Genomic DNA, 14,859 nt, shown 5'->3' with positions numbered 1-14,859 from the left:
CGTGAGGATGCAGGTCACCGGCTGCCCACAGAACGCCGTGACCTCAACCTTGTCATGAGTAGCATCTTATTTCTCATCATTAGACTAGAAATACCTTTCGGTAAGACGCAATTCATACTTTAATGCTTTCTAAGTAGAAGTGTCCCATGTTTTAATTTTCTTCGCCCCATTTTGGATGGTGTGTCGACGGCCTTGCTAGGCCGTCTGAGGGGTCTGCATGAGGCATAGACGCCTCTCAGAACGAAGAAATAGGCTGCCCCGAGGTAAAAAAAAGCTCAAAAATTTTAATTCTAAAGGCCCATAAAATTTGTGGAAGTGTTGAAGCAAGTCACTAGGTTATTTGATATTGGGGTCGAGGCATCCTACGGATCTCTGCAACTTCATAGTATACTTGCGTGACAAGTTGACCTGGAACGAAACTCGCTGCCACGAACGGCGTCTTATTTCCCATCATTACATTCAAAAATCCTTCCCGCAAAAGCTAGTTCACATTTTTAATGCTTTAGGATTGGAACTGCCTCATGTACGAATTTTTTGGGTTCTATTTTGGATGGTGTGTAGACAGCGTGGCTGGGCCTTCGCCGACTCGTGTGCAGTGCAGCTCTGAAAAAGAAGAAATACGGTACCACAGAGTAATAAGGCACTTAAACACTTTAATTTCAAAGGCATATAGAGTTTATGGAAAAGTTGAAGCAATTTCTTGGATGGTTTGACGTGGGGATCGAGACGTCATACAGGTCTTACCTACTTGAGTGCATCATGAATTCCAGTAATGCAATCAACAGCCGGTACTAAGAGATCGTACAGGCCTTCATCCACTATTTCATTCCCCTTTTCTCTTCTCGTGCTTTTTCATTGGGTTTCGTGTTATCTATTTTACTTGCTAGCAATCCGACTTCTCCACGGTGACTCGTGCATGTTTGCTGGCTTGCTATGCTGACGTGCTGCAGCGCCAGAGTTCTCAGTGGCGCATTCCGCTCTCTTTGCCGCAGCAGGCTCTCAGGAAAATCGTCCTAGCTCAAAATTACTTGTGTCTGTTGAGCAGACGCCGCCCAGAGACGAAGACAAAACTAATGGTGAACCATAGATGCGGAAGACAAGTGAATGTTGCTCAGATACCCCCATCCATAGTTTGATTTGTGGAGATATACGGGTCTACTGGGTTTATGCTTACACATTATGACGGCCGCAATGCGCTCCAGTGCAGTTTTTTCACAAGTGCTTTTGGTGTTATAATCTCCCAGTGGCACTTCAGTACAAGTCTGCCCATATGCGCATTAGATGACTACTGGACAACCCACTGCAAGCCTTTGCGAAAAGATAGCTGCATTTCCACTCAACTTGTGTTACGTGACCATTTCAAGAATGCCTTTCCACCATAAAAACCGTGAGAACTCAAGGCCTCAAGGACCTGCCGGGAGCCCTCACCAAGGCGAAAGAAAATGAGTTGGCTGAAAGCTTCGATAAAATCCAAAAGAAGGATCCGGAAAGCACAACTGCTATAAACGTCGCAGAAAAGCTCTCGCGTGAAGATTCAGCTACGTGTAGCTGAGCAAGAAATGCAAATGCGTGAACGGTACGGCTTTTGCGCCAGCAGAACAGTATAGCACTGACTTAATTCACAGTCCCCTACAACTGCATCTGTAAACAGCCCAGCTCAAAGTGCAATTTTTGTCGCTTGTTCAAGGGATATATAGTACGTTTGTCATGGCGTTGCTCTGTAGTATCCCGGACTCGTAATTCCATTCGCGCACGGTACGAAATTCGACTGCGGCGCTTTGATCCGGGCTACTTACACAGCTGAACTCAGCCACCTCAAAGATTCAGCCGCTGATTCCATTTCGTTTTCCTTGACCAATATCATCATCGGTTCCCGTTTGCACTTGTGTCACAGTTCTGCTTTTACATGAACATGCTTAATATTGCAACACTTATTCACCTTTGTGGTCGTCCTGTTTTTCCGCATCTGCATCTGCCTACGAGTTGGTCTTGCCTTTCATCCGTTCTGCTTTGACTACTAGGGTCTTCATTCCGCAGGTCCAGCTTCGACCGGTCAACAGGCACATACGACGTTACACAGGCTCCATTTAATAATGCAGCGGCCAGTAATGTCTCAAGCACGGAGGTTTCATGTGCCGCCACCAAAGACTGTGCAGCAGCCAGTAATGTCTTATTCTGCTACTACATAAGGCCGCTAAGTGGAGATGCGCCGTTCACGTAAGTGTTAAACCACCCGCGCGCTCAGTCGACAACAGCATAGCTACCAGTATCTTCCAGCATAAATGCATGATTCTCTGCACAATAGGAACCTCAAGACCAAACAACGGCAATTGATTCGTGTGATTTTCAGAAATGAACTTAACAATGCTCTCTGGGAAGTGGAGTCGGGCGCAGCGCTCATGTGGGCTCCCAGCGTTGTCACCGTTTTTTGTCCCTCTCTTTGACCCTTCTGAGTTTGGCTCGACGAGCAAACTGCAAAGCAGCTGTTGGAGATGTCAAAGTTGTCAAATTTCCCGGAATGGCACTCCTGAGTCATTTACAGGCTGGCTTATGAGCTTCATTGCTGCCTAGTTGATAAGGAGGATCTTTGGACACCGTGGGCGCATCCTACTTTCCTGTTCCCACTGCATCGTAGCACTCCTTCGTAACTTGCACCATATGAAGTACCCAGGTTCGTCATCGCTAACCTCGCTCATATCGAGCCTTTCATGTGACACCGCTAAAGGCGCTGCTCATGAGTGAGCAAACCGACTGCACTCGCTGTGCGGCTTTAGACTTCGCAGCCAAATACCACTTCTGAAATGTATTATGAAGTAGTAACTAGCAAAGCGCACTCCAACCACAGTAGTAATAAGTCTAGATTCAGTTTATTAGGAGTACTTGGCTGTGAGACGAAGAATATGCTTTGCTGTATTCGCTGCTGCCCTGAAGTTCGCCAAGGACAAAAGTACTTTGAAATTTTTATTTTGAAGCCCTCTGACGTGGGAGAACTGGAAAATATTAGTAAAATCTTGATCTGCAGCGATAGGTCTCCTAGCTCGTATTTCGCTCTGCCGTCCTTTACTATGGAGATTTTCCACTTGTATGTATTCATGCGGCTACTGCCGTAATGTGCAGCACCCGTTTGCTCCAAGTGTTGGCATTGTCCAGAAGCAATCGCGAGCTCTCCAACGTTGCAAAAGCAATTTAGCTAGCCCAAACCAACTCAGTAAAAGCTGCGGAGAAGCTGCGACCGTTGGTGTAGGCTCTGCATTTTTGTTTTGTAAACTAGAGTTTACTGATCACAGCTCTTATGGAGGTACATCGCTTTACGTCGCATTAGAGCTACAAGCTTTCTGCTTATGTTCGTCGCCTCGTTCGAGGGCCTTTGTAACTTTTTCCCTTCCTAATTGCTCTCCCTCTCATGATGCTTTGTCCTTATACCTCACCCCATCTCTCGTCCTTTCGTGTTTGCCAGCACTCTGTTTCTCCAGTCATTGCTACCTTCTGTATCTTTTTTGTCCCCTGTTATAATTCGCCGTTTGCCTCTTTCTGCTTGCTTTCTCCTTCAGTCTCTTGTCTTTAGTTGTTTCCTGCCGTGCGATGTCTTCTGGTTCTTCGCTTGTCCTTTACTATCTCATTGCCTTGCCTGTCTCTCCTTCCTTCCTGTCCCTTTTGTATCCCGTGCCTTTGTGTTTCCTGTCACTCTCCGCCCCCTGCTTCCTTTTTTCCTGTCTTTAGGTACATCCTGTCCTTTCTATTTTCCCTCTACTTTTATCGCCTGCTTTCCTCTGTCCTGACTCTGTTGTTTCCTATCGGCTACATGCAGCAAACTACGTGACAACGTCGTGGAACTTGACGACAAGCTTTCTGAAAGGCCAAAACAAATAAGGCTCCATTCTAGCGACCGTCAGATCCAACTTCCGTTGCAGGTCTCGCTTCTGTCCGTTCTGCACTGGTGTGTCCGCTCTGCTGTGCATCATTTCAGCCTGCTGGCGACGTAGGCACGCTTCAAGCGTTGATTCGCAGTGCGGGTACATACAGCCGTACAGCATCTTCTTAAGCTGATGCGCGCTTTCTTCTTTTCTGCCGCTTTGAAAGCGTTAAATGCTCATCTTTTAAATTTAGGTTTATTTGCGACATGAATTTACATCTTGCAAGCGCACATACCAATGTTTTTCTAACACTTCAAACAAAAGGCGCATTGAAGTTCTTTTGACGCATGCAATATACGGTTCGGAAATCAGCTCAGTTAAATTTAGAAGGAGCCTTAAGGTGATGACAGGCAGGAGCATGCTACCCTCGCAACCGTAAGCCGGCCATTCACTGGCATCTAGAAGGGCAATGGGCTGAGCAAGCCAACACGATATACCATTTATTGAGCAGCAAACTCTTCAAGATGATCCTTACCATGTCCAGGATGCTACCCATCGTTCATGAGACAGAAGCAGCCGAGCATAGTAAAGGCTTCGGTGCACGCAAAGTCGAGATGCAAAAGGGACTTTGTTTGCTCTTTCTCTTCGGAGTTTCTTCTAGGCGGAGGCTTTAGAATCTCAAATTAAGGGGCAGCTTGCCTAATATGTATTTCGTCAAGTCACATTTCTTCATAGAAAGCTTCAGGTGGTTATATAACCTTTTACGCGTGTCCCTACTCCAATAACAATTTCTCATTGCTTCTAAATGCTACCTTCCTTTGACTAGACACCCACTTCATTCCATAGAATATTTCAGCTCATCTTATTTGAAAGAAAAAATATGAGGTTTGCACGCCGCTATATTGGAGAACGCCTATGCGCTGCGGTAGTCTAGCCTAAGTGGGCACGGAGTGCGCGTGCCTGTTCTCGAATTAAATTGCTGTGGGCACTCCTGACTCCGAGTTCCACTTTCTTTGCCTATTTTTTACTCGAACGTGCTACGAAACTCACGTTACGGCCCTTGCCATTGCACATTCGGGCTCCAGCAGCCGAAAGCTCCAATATCAAAGGCTGGCTCCCCCAACGAACGCGGTGCCATAGAAAATAATTCAAATTTTTGGCCACTTTAAAAGAGGCAAGCACAAAGAATATCAAATGCAAGAATCCGCACGAATAGTTCAAAATGTGAGTGTTGGAATTGAGGCCACCACTGTTGTGAGCGTAGCTCTGTAGGCGGCGCAGGTTTCAGTGTGCTGAGTAGTGGCCAGCATCGTGACAGACAACCATGCCTGCTGAAGCAGGTAACCAGAATATATAACTTGTGGGCAATTTTTTTCAGTCAGGCCATAGGGACAGTTGCGACAAGTGGGCATCGTTTGAAACGTTGAGTGCCTACGGTATTGGCAGCTGCTAGTTGCATGCAAATCTTGATTTACTTTATCCGTTATGTTTTACAGATGAATGCTGATGCAGCTTAACTGCAGCATGTCCTACAGCTTGCCCGGTCCAGTCCAACGCTAATGGCGTAGATTTGCTTTGTTTCCTTATACAGAACCCAAAGCATCTGCATTCAGGAATAACTCTACCTTATTAGAAACATTTTGAAAGCATTTCAACGGGAATTTTAAATGCGGCTCGGTGAGCTAGACTTTATGCCACAAGGGCTGCAGCATGGTCCGGCCTCCGCTCCTGGTAACCCGTGGCATAAGCATGTCCGAAGGTGGAACCTGGCGGTACAAAGCAGTCACGCAAAGCACATATTGCTTTACCAGCATTTGAAAAAGCAGGGGTGGGCTCATGTGCATGCTCTTGCCACAATGAGTGTCGGGATTGTCATCTCGATGAGTTGCGTCTATAGCGCAAACGACTAGCAGCTCCTCCATGTTTTCCCTTTCCGTTCTTTTGCTGCCTTTGTTCTCTTAGTCCCCCAGGCATTTCCCTAGAATTCTTCGCGTTTTATTTCCCTCAATTTTCCAGCATTTCTCGCCGTAGTTTGCTGGCGTGCTGTAGGGAACTGCTCACTGTATCAACTTCACCGGGTAGTTGTCACAGACACTGACTACTCAATTTGTGTGTGTTGTACGCTCACTGCAACATCCTGGATGGAAGATCACTATTAATACTCAACACAAAAATCTGAATGCGAGATCACTATTTGACCAGGCAACCGCAGCTACTAAGCGAGGAGACGAAACTGAGGATGAGTTGCAAACAGTGCAACAGTGCCGACGCAGATCCCGCTGCAGTTTGATTTGTGATTACGTACGAAGAGATGTGGACATTAGTGGCAAGATATGTCAACAGTATAACGCCGGTGTGTGTATTTGGCTTGTCTCAACGTGTACGAGATCCAACCAGCCGGAGGGCTGCGGGGTCTCTCAAGCTACCCACTGCTGGCCTACAGGGCATCTCGGGCAAAAGAAACGTAAAATGAGGAGTTGGCAGAGATATTCCTCTCGTAACATAACAAAAGGGGGCATCTTTTACTTTCCCGCAGCTCCTTATGCGGGTGAGCGACAGGTGAACGCACACACGAACAGTTCCAAGGCAGGCATTAATTAATCGAGTAGTCGCTCACTTCAACAGACCAGTGGAAGCCTACGCACTCAGCTCTCCAAACATTTTCTGTTGAAGCTATATAAATTTGAATACTTTGTCAAAGATTGCCTCATCCTAGCTCGGATGGTGGGAGCACGCCGTGGTCTACCTGTAAGGTGAGATTGTCACGTCGATGAGCACTTCCCTGCCCGTTGCACGCACGCATCCGTTTCAGGAATTTGTCAACTTTGTTATCCTGTCGTTTGTTGACCTGTGTGTGTTTGTCTATTTTGTTCCTTTTGATCCCTCTGGTCCCTATGCTTTTCGTCCTCAATGCCTCGACTTGGCCTGTTGGCGTGCTGCGCTGGTCTTCTAGCTGGAGCAGCGGCACCGGACTTCGCAGCAGCAGTTCCCATTCGCTCTGCTGTGGTTAACCCTCACAAAAAAACCTAAGCATAGAAGTGCCTTCCCTTGCTACTGGGAACAGCGCCTGCTGCCGACGACAAAACTGAGGGTAAATTGAAACTGTGGACGTAACGTCCATGACAAACTAGTTCGCCTCAACGGTAATATTCCTTGTAAACAGTTCTAGAAGGCACGAATGTTACCAAGGGATGGATAGAACAGTGCTGTCACCAATGAACGCTCATACAACTCGTCGATTGTATTATCATCGGTTCCAGTCAGCTATATATGATAATTATTCGTACGCTGTTTTAATAACTGTTGGCACCACAACTGTAGGCGTGACTGACTGATTAGGATTATTTAGCTATTAATTAGTGTTTGCATGTAGCACCATCCGCCGTACGCATGACGTGTGTTCTCTGCCCTTATTCAGCATGCTTGCCCGTTCTTAATGCCTTGCGGACGGAAGGGCTAGACGGATTGTTGAACGATCTCGTTATAGCAAGTAGTGAAGATGTTAGCACAAGTCTTTCTCCTTCACAGAGTGATGTCAAAACTAGCGTCACCGAAATCGCAAAGGAGCTCGCGGGGGAAAACAAAGACAATTGTGAAGCAACGAATGCGAATACGTCGAAGGTATGATTTGTTTTACTAACTGTCGAAACTAATTACTCCGAAGAGACCCTGTGTACTGATTCGTTCGAGAGCTTGCTCACCTACATTTGTTAGCCGCCATTCATAACGGTTTGCAATCTGCAGTTGTTTGTGCGCAGTATTCTGGACTTGTAATTACTTTTGAACACTCTACAAAATTTGACTGCGAGGCTCTGATCAAGGATTCTTTCAGTGCAGGACTGAGCCATCTCAAGCTGTCCGTTTGTTGCAATTTCCTCAAATGCTTCATGTTTCTAAAAAGAACACTGAGGCGTGCAGTGTTCGTCCATGTTCTCCGTGGATGATGAAGCAGAGTCACTTCATTTTCTTTGGTTTCGCACTTACTGTGCAACGGTATTCAAGCACTGCTCACATCCAATATCTGGCCGCACTACTGTTTCAACTGATCTGGCTACTGCGGGTTCCTGCGCAGAGAGAACTACGACGCGTCGGCTGAAACCAATAAATTGGGAACGGCACCACTGAACGATCCAGCGGCAAAAAATCTTGTGGCCATAGTGTCTGCTAAAGCGGGAAAAGTGTCGTGTGCCGCCACTACTGACTGTGCAGCTGGTAGCAATGTCTTGTTTTGTTATTTCATTGAGCCTTTAGCAGTGGACGAAGCACAACCAATCAAGTGAGATGCTTTCGACAGAAGAGTCTGGCAGCGTTCCTGTTCTTTGACGCTGCAGCTTGTGATGTGTATGGGCATGAAAGAGAACTCATCCAGGAAACACTGTGTTCTGCTTTCTTGTAGGGCTGAAGTGTATGAAGGGCTACTGAAGCAGCAGCGGGGCTTCGCGTCCATCACAATTCCTGGCATTACAGCTACGCTTTTCTCCCTCGCGTTAATAATGTTGAGTTGAAAGTGGGCGACGATTAACAACGCAGCAGTGTTGATTATTGTTTCTATAATGACTACGCGCCTTCTGCGCCAGAGCAGGTAAAGCTCGAGAAAAATGTCGACCGAAACGTCGCAGCGACACTTCTTTCACTTTTATGGCTGAGCTTCACCTTCGAGTGAAGTTGCGCAAGCTTATCCAGCGCGGTGATATATAGCTTCATTTCGCATTGCATTCAAAGAAGCAAATGAACGCCGGAGATGCCCTAAATTGCTACCATGATTTTTATAACTGAAGGGTGCAAAACGGGAAGTGAGCAGCACAGTAGAACAAAATTGTTGCGAAAATAAACGCTGCATCAGCAACGCCCAAGTCGATTTTCCTTCCAAAAAATATTGCGTGAACGATAAAGAAAAGGGGCGCTTTATCTCTACAGCAGCAGCAGCTCCTCAACCACGCATCTACAAACATGATGAAGAGCACTGCACACGTCAGTTCTTTTAGTTTTTTTTCTCGATGAGTTGTACCAAACTACGTCCTTTGAAAGATAGTTGGGAGTGTTTTTCATCTAGGATATTTCTCACTCTCTTCAAACTGTTCAATAATGGATGTTCTTTTTCCTATAAAAAATATAGATGATACAAAGGGAAGGAACATATCCATTCTTGAGTAGCGCGGCAACACTGGGGCTTCTCACATCAATATGAGTGAAATTGCTTGTAATTCAGTTTCAGCACAGTCCTGAGAAAGGCAAGGAGGAACTATGGTTTACGATAAAGTGCCAATTTGTAAACGCCTCGTAGTGCCACGATGCACCTACTATTTTGGAAACGAATTGTGCACTTATCTTCTGTAAGGAAAAAATTTGGATTAGTGAAATATGGTCGTACGACACTCCTCACAGATGAAAGCCCGGAAAGAAGAATGCGGAATGTAGCTTCTACCAGCTTCCACAGAAACACCTCAGAATGGAGCAGAGTCTATGTGTCGAAGGCAGGCAGGAGCAGCCTTACAGACTGATTCAACCCTGCAATTCGCGTTCTGTTCTCCTTCAACACTGTTCAAAATTGAAAGAAGAGCATATATGGAGCTCGGTGCAGGGAACACTACCGAAACAAAGAGTCAAGCCGAAAGTGGATAGAGGGCAAAACCCAAAACAACCAGCAGCGATTTACCAGTACACACATGTATCCGTCTTTGCAAGGGCGTGTCTCTGCGCTGATGTTCAGATGTGTACATGTTCATAAAAATGGATGAAAATACACAACATTGTGTTTTTTCACGTACACATGTGTACACTTGCGAAAAGAAAAAAGCGAGTCCGCTCGTATGATTTTGTAAATTAAATGCCGAGCATTGATGTTTTACTTGCATTTCTTATGGAAGCCAGCTGTTTAGTGAGCATCAAAACTTCACCCTATAATGAATGACCCGAGGCATGCGAACTTACTGTCCCAGCATTGTACATTTAATATTTGTATCATCACAAAGGCAACAGTCGTCGTTGTAATAGGAAACGAGGCATCTGCGAACTAAGTCATTTCAGTACTGTCGCCGCAGTTATTGCAGTTCTCTCAGGTCAGGTGGCTCAACTTACTATTCAAAGCATCTTAACTTTTGACAAACTTCAGTCTAGCAACATGTGCAGCAAAGTATGTTTTTTCTCTCCTAAGTTGAACGCCTTAAAATAAAACGCCCACTAGCAACGCGTGCTACGCAACACTATTGAAGTTTCGGTCTCTGTAAAGCTAAACAGCTTTGTCATGTGTACACGAGGCATACTGGATTCAAAAGTCGCAGCTGCTCGCATAGCTGATTGGATCCTTTCTATAAACGAAGTCTTGAAATGCCATTAGGATGATTGGGAGGTGCTGTACACGCTCTTAGATCAAAATATATATCAGAAGAAAGAATGGGCTGTGAAGTCTAAAGTCACAGAGCGAGCGCAATCAGTTCGCTTAATGAGGAGCGCCTTCAGCTCTCTCATATGAATGGGCGCCATGCGGAACAAAATTAAGGATGATGCCACAAGCCCCGTCATATAGTGCAGACTATATAGAGGGCGATGCCGTATATAAATCGGCAATTACTGGAAGTTAAGGTTAAACAATGAGGAAAGCTAGTGATCCTAGACGGACGCCTGCGGCCATTGCAGCCGTAGCTCGGTCATTCACTAGTCGTAGCAAGCCGACACGGTCTCCCGTTTTATTGAGCAGCAAACTCTCCAAGATGCTCCTCTCCAAGCGCAACAAACTATCCATCATTTATAAGACAAGGACAGCCAAGTACGCTGGAAGCTTCGGGGAATACAAAGCCGTTATGCCCGCATCGTTCCGCTTGCCTTTCCTTTTCGCGCTTTGGTTTAGGAGGAGGTTTTAGATTCTCAGATTGAGATGCAATATGCTTAATGTAAATTTAGTTGAGTCACATTTCTTCATAGAAAGATACTGGTGGTTATGTAGCCACCTGTATCTTTCTATGAAGAAGAGTGACTTTGTGCGAGTCTCTGATCTTGTTGCTATTTTGCAGGAGTTCAAAACGTGCTGCTCTTGTTTGGTTAGGCATCCACCTCATTCCCACACAGATTTCTGCCCATTTTGTTATGTAAAAATTCATGAGGCTTGCATGCCACTATACTGGAAACACGCGGATGCCGCGGTAGCCTACCCTGAGTGAGCACCATGGAGTCCGGTTGTCTGTTCTCAAGTTAAACAGCTGTAGGCACCCTCCACTCCAAGCTGCAGTTCCTTTGCTTTTACTTGTTCTGTTTACTTGACAGTGTTACGAGGTTCATGCTGGGTTCTTTCCGACTGCACAGTTTTAAACTCAGGCAGCCGAAAATTCCCGAAAAGGTTGGCTGCTCTCCGAATGCAGTGTTTGCGCGAATATCCACGGGTTTTTTGTCATTAAAAAGCAAGCGAACTCATATAAAATTACGTGCAAGGAGTGCCTATGCATGCTTCAAAGCGTGAGAACTGGAACTGAGATCGCGGCTATAAAGAGCGCAGACCTGTAGGCTGTGGAAACCTCAGTCTGCTGTGTGGCGGCCATTTAACAGACAGACTGTCTTGCGTACTGAAAAGAACAACTAGAATACAATGTGAGATATTAAGTGACTACATTAAGATAGCACTGAGATCTTTTTGGTCCTGTCGTAGGGGAGGAGGAACGCAACGGCCCTTCGTGCGTGCAAATAAATGGCCTAAGACTGGGCATCCTTTGACGTCGACTACCCAGGGTATTAGCAGCGGCTAGCTGCTCGAAATTCTTGATTTACTTTGGATTTTAGGTTTTGCTGCCGAAGGCTGACGCAGCTTAACTGCAGCACGCCCTACAGCGTGTCCAGTCCAGTCCAACGCTAATGGCGTAAGTATGCTTTGTTTGCTTCAAAAGAGCCCGAGGCATCTGCCTTCAGGGACAGTTACACCTTATTCAAAGCATTTTGAAGACATTTCAGTGGGAAGTTTAAATGCTGCTCAGTAAACTGGACTTCATTCCACCAGGGCTGCAGCATGGTCCGGCAGCCGCCCGTGGTCTCCCGTTGCGTAGGCATCTCCGAAGATGGAATCTAGTGAAACCAAGCAGTTTCGCGAAGCAGATACTGCTTTACCAGCCATTGAAAGAGGAGTTGCGAGTTACTGCGTATATTTTTGCCACAGTGAATGTCGGGATTGCCACCTGAATGAGCTGCGTCTTGAGCGCACACAACTACCAGCAGTTCTTCACGTTGTGCCTCTTCGTTCTTTTGCTTCCTCTGTTCCCTTACCCCCACTGGCATTTTTACAGCACATTTTGCTTTTTAGTTTCTGCAATTTTTCTATGTGTCTCGCCGTACTGTGCTGGCGTGCCCTTGGGGGCTGCTCGCCGTACCAGCTTCAGTGGGCAGTTCAGAGGCGCTCCTCCCAATCAATTATTACTGCTATATTCGCTGCGACGACCCGAATAAAAGATCATTTTTAGCCAAGTGATCGCAGCTTCAAAACCAGTGGACGAAACAGACGCTGAATTGCAAACGGTGGAGTGCTCATCCGTTCCAATTTGATTCGTGACTGCATACGAAAAGATTACGGCGTTCTGGGACGTTCGTAAAAAGCTATTTCAACCGTCTAATATAATTCTGTGTGTATCGCTTGTCTTTATATTTTGAGATCCCACTAGCGTGAACGGGATCGGTCCCTCACGCTACACACTGCTTGCCGCACCTCAAGGCCTTCTAGGAGAGAAGAACAACAAAATGGGAAATTAGCAGGAATATACCTCCCATAACATAACAAAATTAGGCATTTTATACTTTCCCACAGCGTGTTAAGCGGATGAGCGACAGATGAACACACACACACGCAGGTTCCCAAGCCAATGGAATGGAATGGAATAATCGCGCTGTTAAAAAGGGCAGTGAAAGCCTACGCACTCAGCTCTCCAAAAATTTTCTGCTGAAGCTACACAAATCTGAATACGAATCCAGAAGATTGGCTTATTGTAGCCCATATGATGGGAGCACGCCATGGTCTAGCTGGCAGGTGGGGTTGTTACCTTGATGAGCAATCAGTCGTCCACTACACGCTCGCATCCGTTCCAGGCAGTGTGAAGACCTTTTTGTCCTGTGGTTAGCTCTTTTGGTCTTTTCGACCCTTCGGATACTTTAATTTTTCCTCAATGCCTCGCCTTGTCCTGCTGGCTTTCTACGCTGGGTTCCTTTCTGAAGGGGCGTCACCGGACTTTTCAGCAGCAGTCCACATTAGCTCTCCCACTGTCAACCCGCACCAGAATAGCCTAGACACAGAGCTACCTTCATTTGTCCACGTGGGAACGGTGCCTAATGCTGAAGATAAAACTGCCGGTAAATTGAGAGTACCGATGGGAGGAAAGTAACTATCGAGCTGGGCTCGGGCACAATGTTCTTTGTAGCCATTCTTAAATTGATGAATGCCATTAAATGGAAAAAACAATGCTGCCACTATAATAGTCCAGTGTCTTTTCCTTCCACCTTTGTTTTGGCCCACAGGCTTGATGCTATGCTGTTTAGGGATTTTCAACATCAGCAAGAACAACTAGAGCCGTCGTGTGTCTTATCTGTGCCTATTCAGCGTGCTTACCAGTTCTTAACACGCTTCGGGTAGAAAGATTGAAAAATTTGTTGAGCGAGCTCTCCAAAGCAGATGAAAGTGATGTCGCCTCAAGCCTTCAACCTTCAAAAAAGATTGAGGAAAAAACTAAAGTCACGGAAATAGCAGTAGAACTTGCGGGGGAAGACGAACAATGTGCAGCAACAAATGCAATGGCATCTCCGTTAGGATTTATGGCGCCGAATTTTCGTTCGTAAAAGCCGCTGTCCACGGATTCCCAAGAAGTTGGAGTATTTATATTTGCTAGTTTGAAGCCTTTGCCTAGCACACAGTAGAAGTGACTTTCCTCTTGCATTGCCGACACCAGTCATATAGTTGATGATGCGTATCCTTGTTCGCGCGCAGTATTCGGGACTCGTAATTACTTTTGATTACTCCACGGCGTTCGACTGCAAGGCCCTGATTAATGAGTCTTTCACTACAGGGCTGGGCCATCTTCAACAGTCCGTTTGCTTCAGCTTTGTCATCTCGAGCAAATACTCCACTTCTGACAAAATTCCAGTGGAACGCAGGCCAGATTTCTTCATGCTTCTCCATGGGCGGAGGTGCACGGCACATCCTTCTTCCTCGCACCTTCACACTTACCAAGCAATAGTCTTAGCATGATGTGCCAGTCATTTTGGCTATTTGTCTGGGCTCCCGTAGCAACTCTGTTGATCTGGTTACTGGTCGCTTGTCTGTGCAGGGCGAATTACGACGCGTTGGATGAAGCCACCAAAATGGGCGAAGCTCCACTAAACAAAGAATCTTGCAGCCATAGTGTGCACTAAGGCGAAAGAAGTGGCATGTGCTGCTACTACAGACTGTGAAGCTGGGAAAAACGTTCTGTTTTGTTACTTCATAGAGCCTTTGGCGAAAGATGAAGCGCAGCCAATTGAGTGAGTTTTTCAACACTAAACACGGCTGCATTTCTGCTTCTAGAAACTACTGCACTAAACCACCACGTCACAGTTGTATACAGTGTCAAACATATTTGGCTACGAATCCTGGCGCTAACTCTAAAACCGAACGTTGCATGCTGCCTTTTGCAGCCCAACTATGTACAAGGCGCTGCTGGAGCGGCATCGGGGCTCAGCGTGGATAAGAGGCCCTGGCATAACAGCTACATTTTTCTCTCTCGCGTTGATTTTGTTATGTTAAACGCGGTGAAGAACGTCAAACAAAGTACCGCATAAATCTTGACTATCTTTCGGTCCTACTTGGCCTTCAGTGAGGTTGCAAATGGAAAGAAACCCAGTGTGGGTGATAGATTGCTTCACTCAATATCGCACCCAATATTTGAAACATTGAAAAGGCACTGGGAATTTTTTTTAATTGAAGAGACTGAATGTGCTGTGCGGATCTAACCACTGTATCTGCACTTAGCCGTCGGTTCTTCTTTCCAAAGTATGTTTCGAG

At 46.1% G+C, this 14,859-nt stretch overlaps 1 protein-coding gene across 1 annotated transcript; it reads left to right on the top strand.

Annotated features, from left to right (window-relative positions):
• Positions 1–6,764: 6,764 nt before the first annotated feature.
• On the top strand, positions 6,765–8,359 carry ETH_00013170 (SAG family member; the record flags this gene model as incomplete). Its single annotated transcript, XM_013372559.1, has 5 exons — positions 6,765–6,857; positions 7,215–7,475; positions 7,613–7,710; positions 7,927–8,130; positions 8,251–8,359. The coding sequence occupies 5 exons, from the start codon at positions 6,765–6,767 to the stop codon at positions 8,357–8,359; spliced, it is 765 nt and encodes a 254-aa protein (XP_013228013.1).
• Between the last annotated feature and the right edge of the window lie 6,500 nt (positions 8,360–14,859).

This window comes from Eimeria tenella, genomic scaffold (assembly GCF_000499545.2).
Source record: "Eimeria tenella Houghton genomic scaffold, Eth_scaff10, whole genome shotgun sequence".
NCBI classification, from domain to species: domain Eukaryota; phylum Apicomplexa; class Conoidasida; order Eucoccidiorida; family Eimeriidae; genus Eimeria; species Eimeria tenella.
The sequence above is the reverse complement of the archived record's forward strand: the minus strand, read 5'-3'. Positions and strand labels throughout refer to the sequence as shown.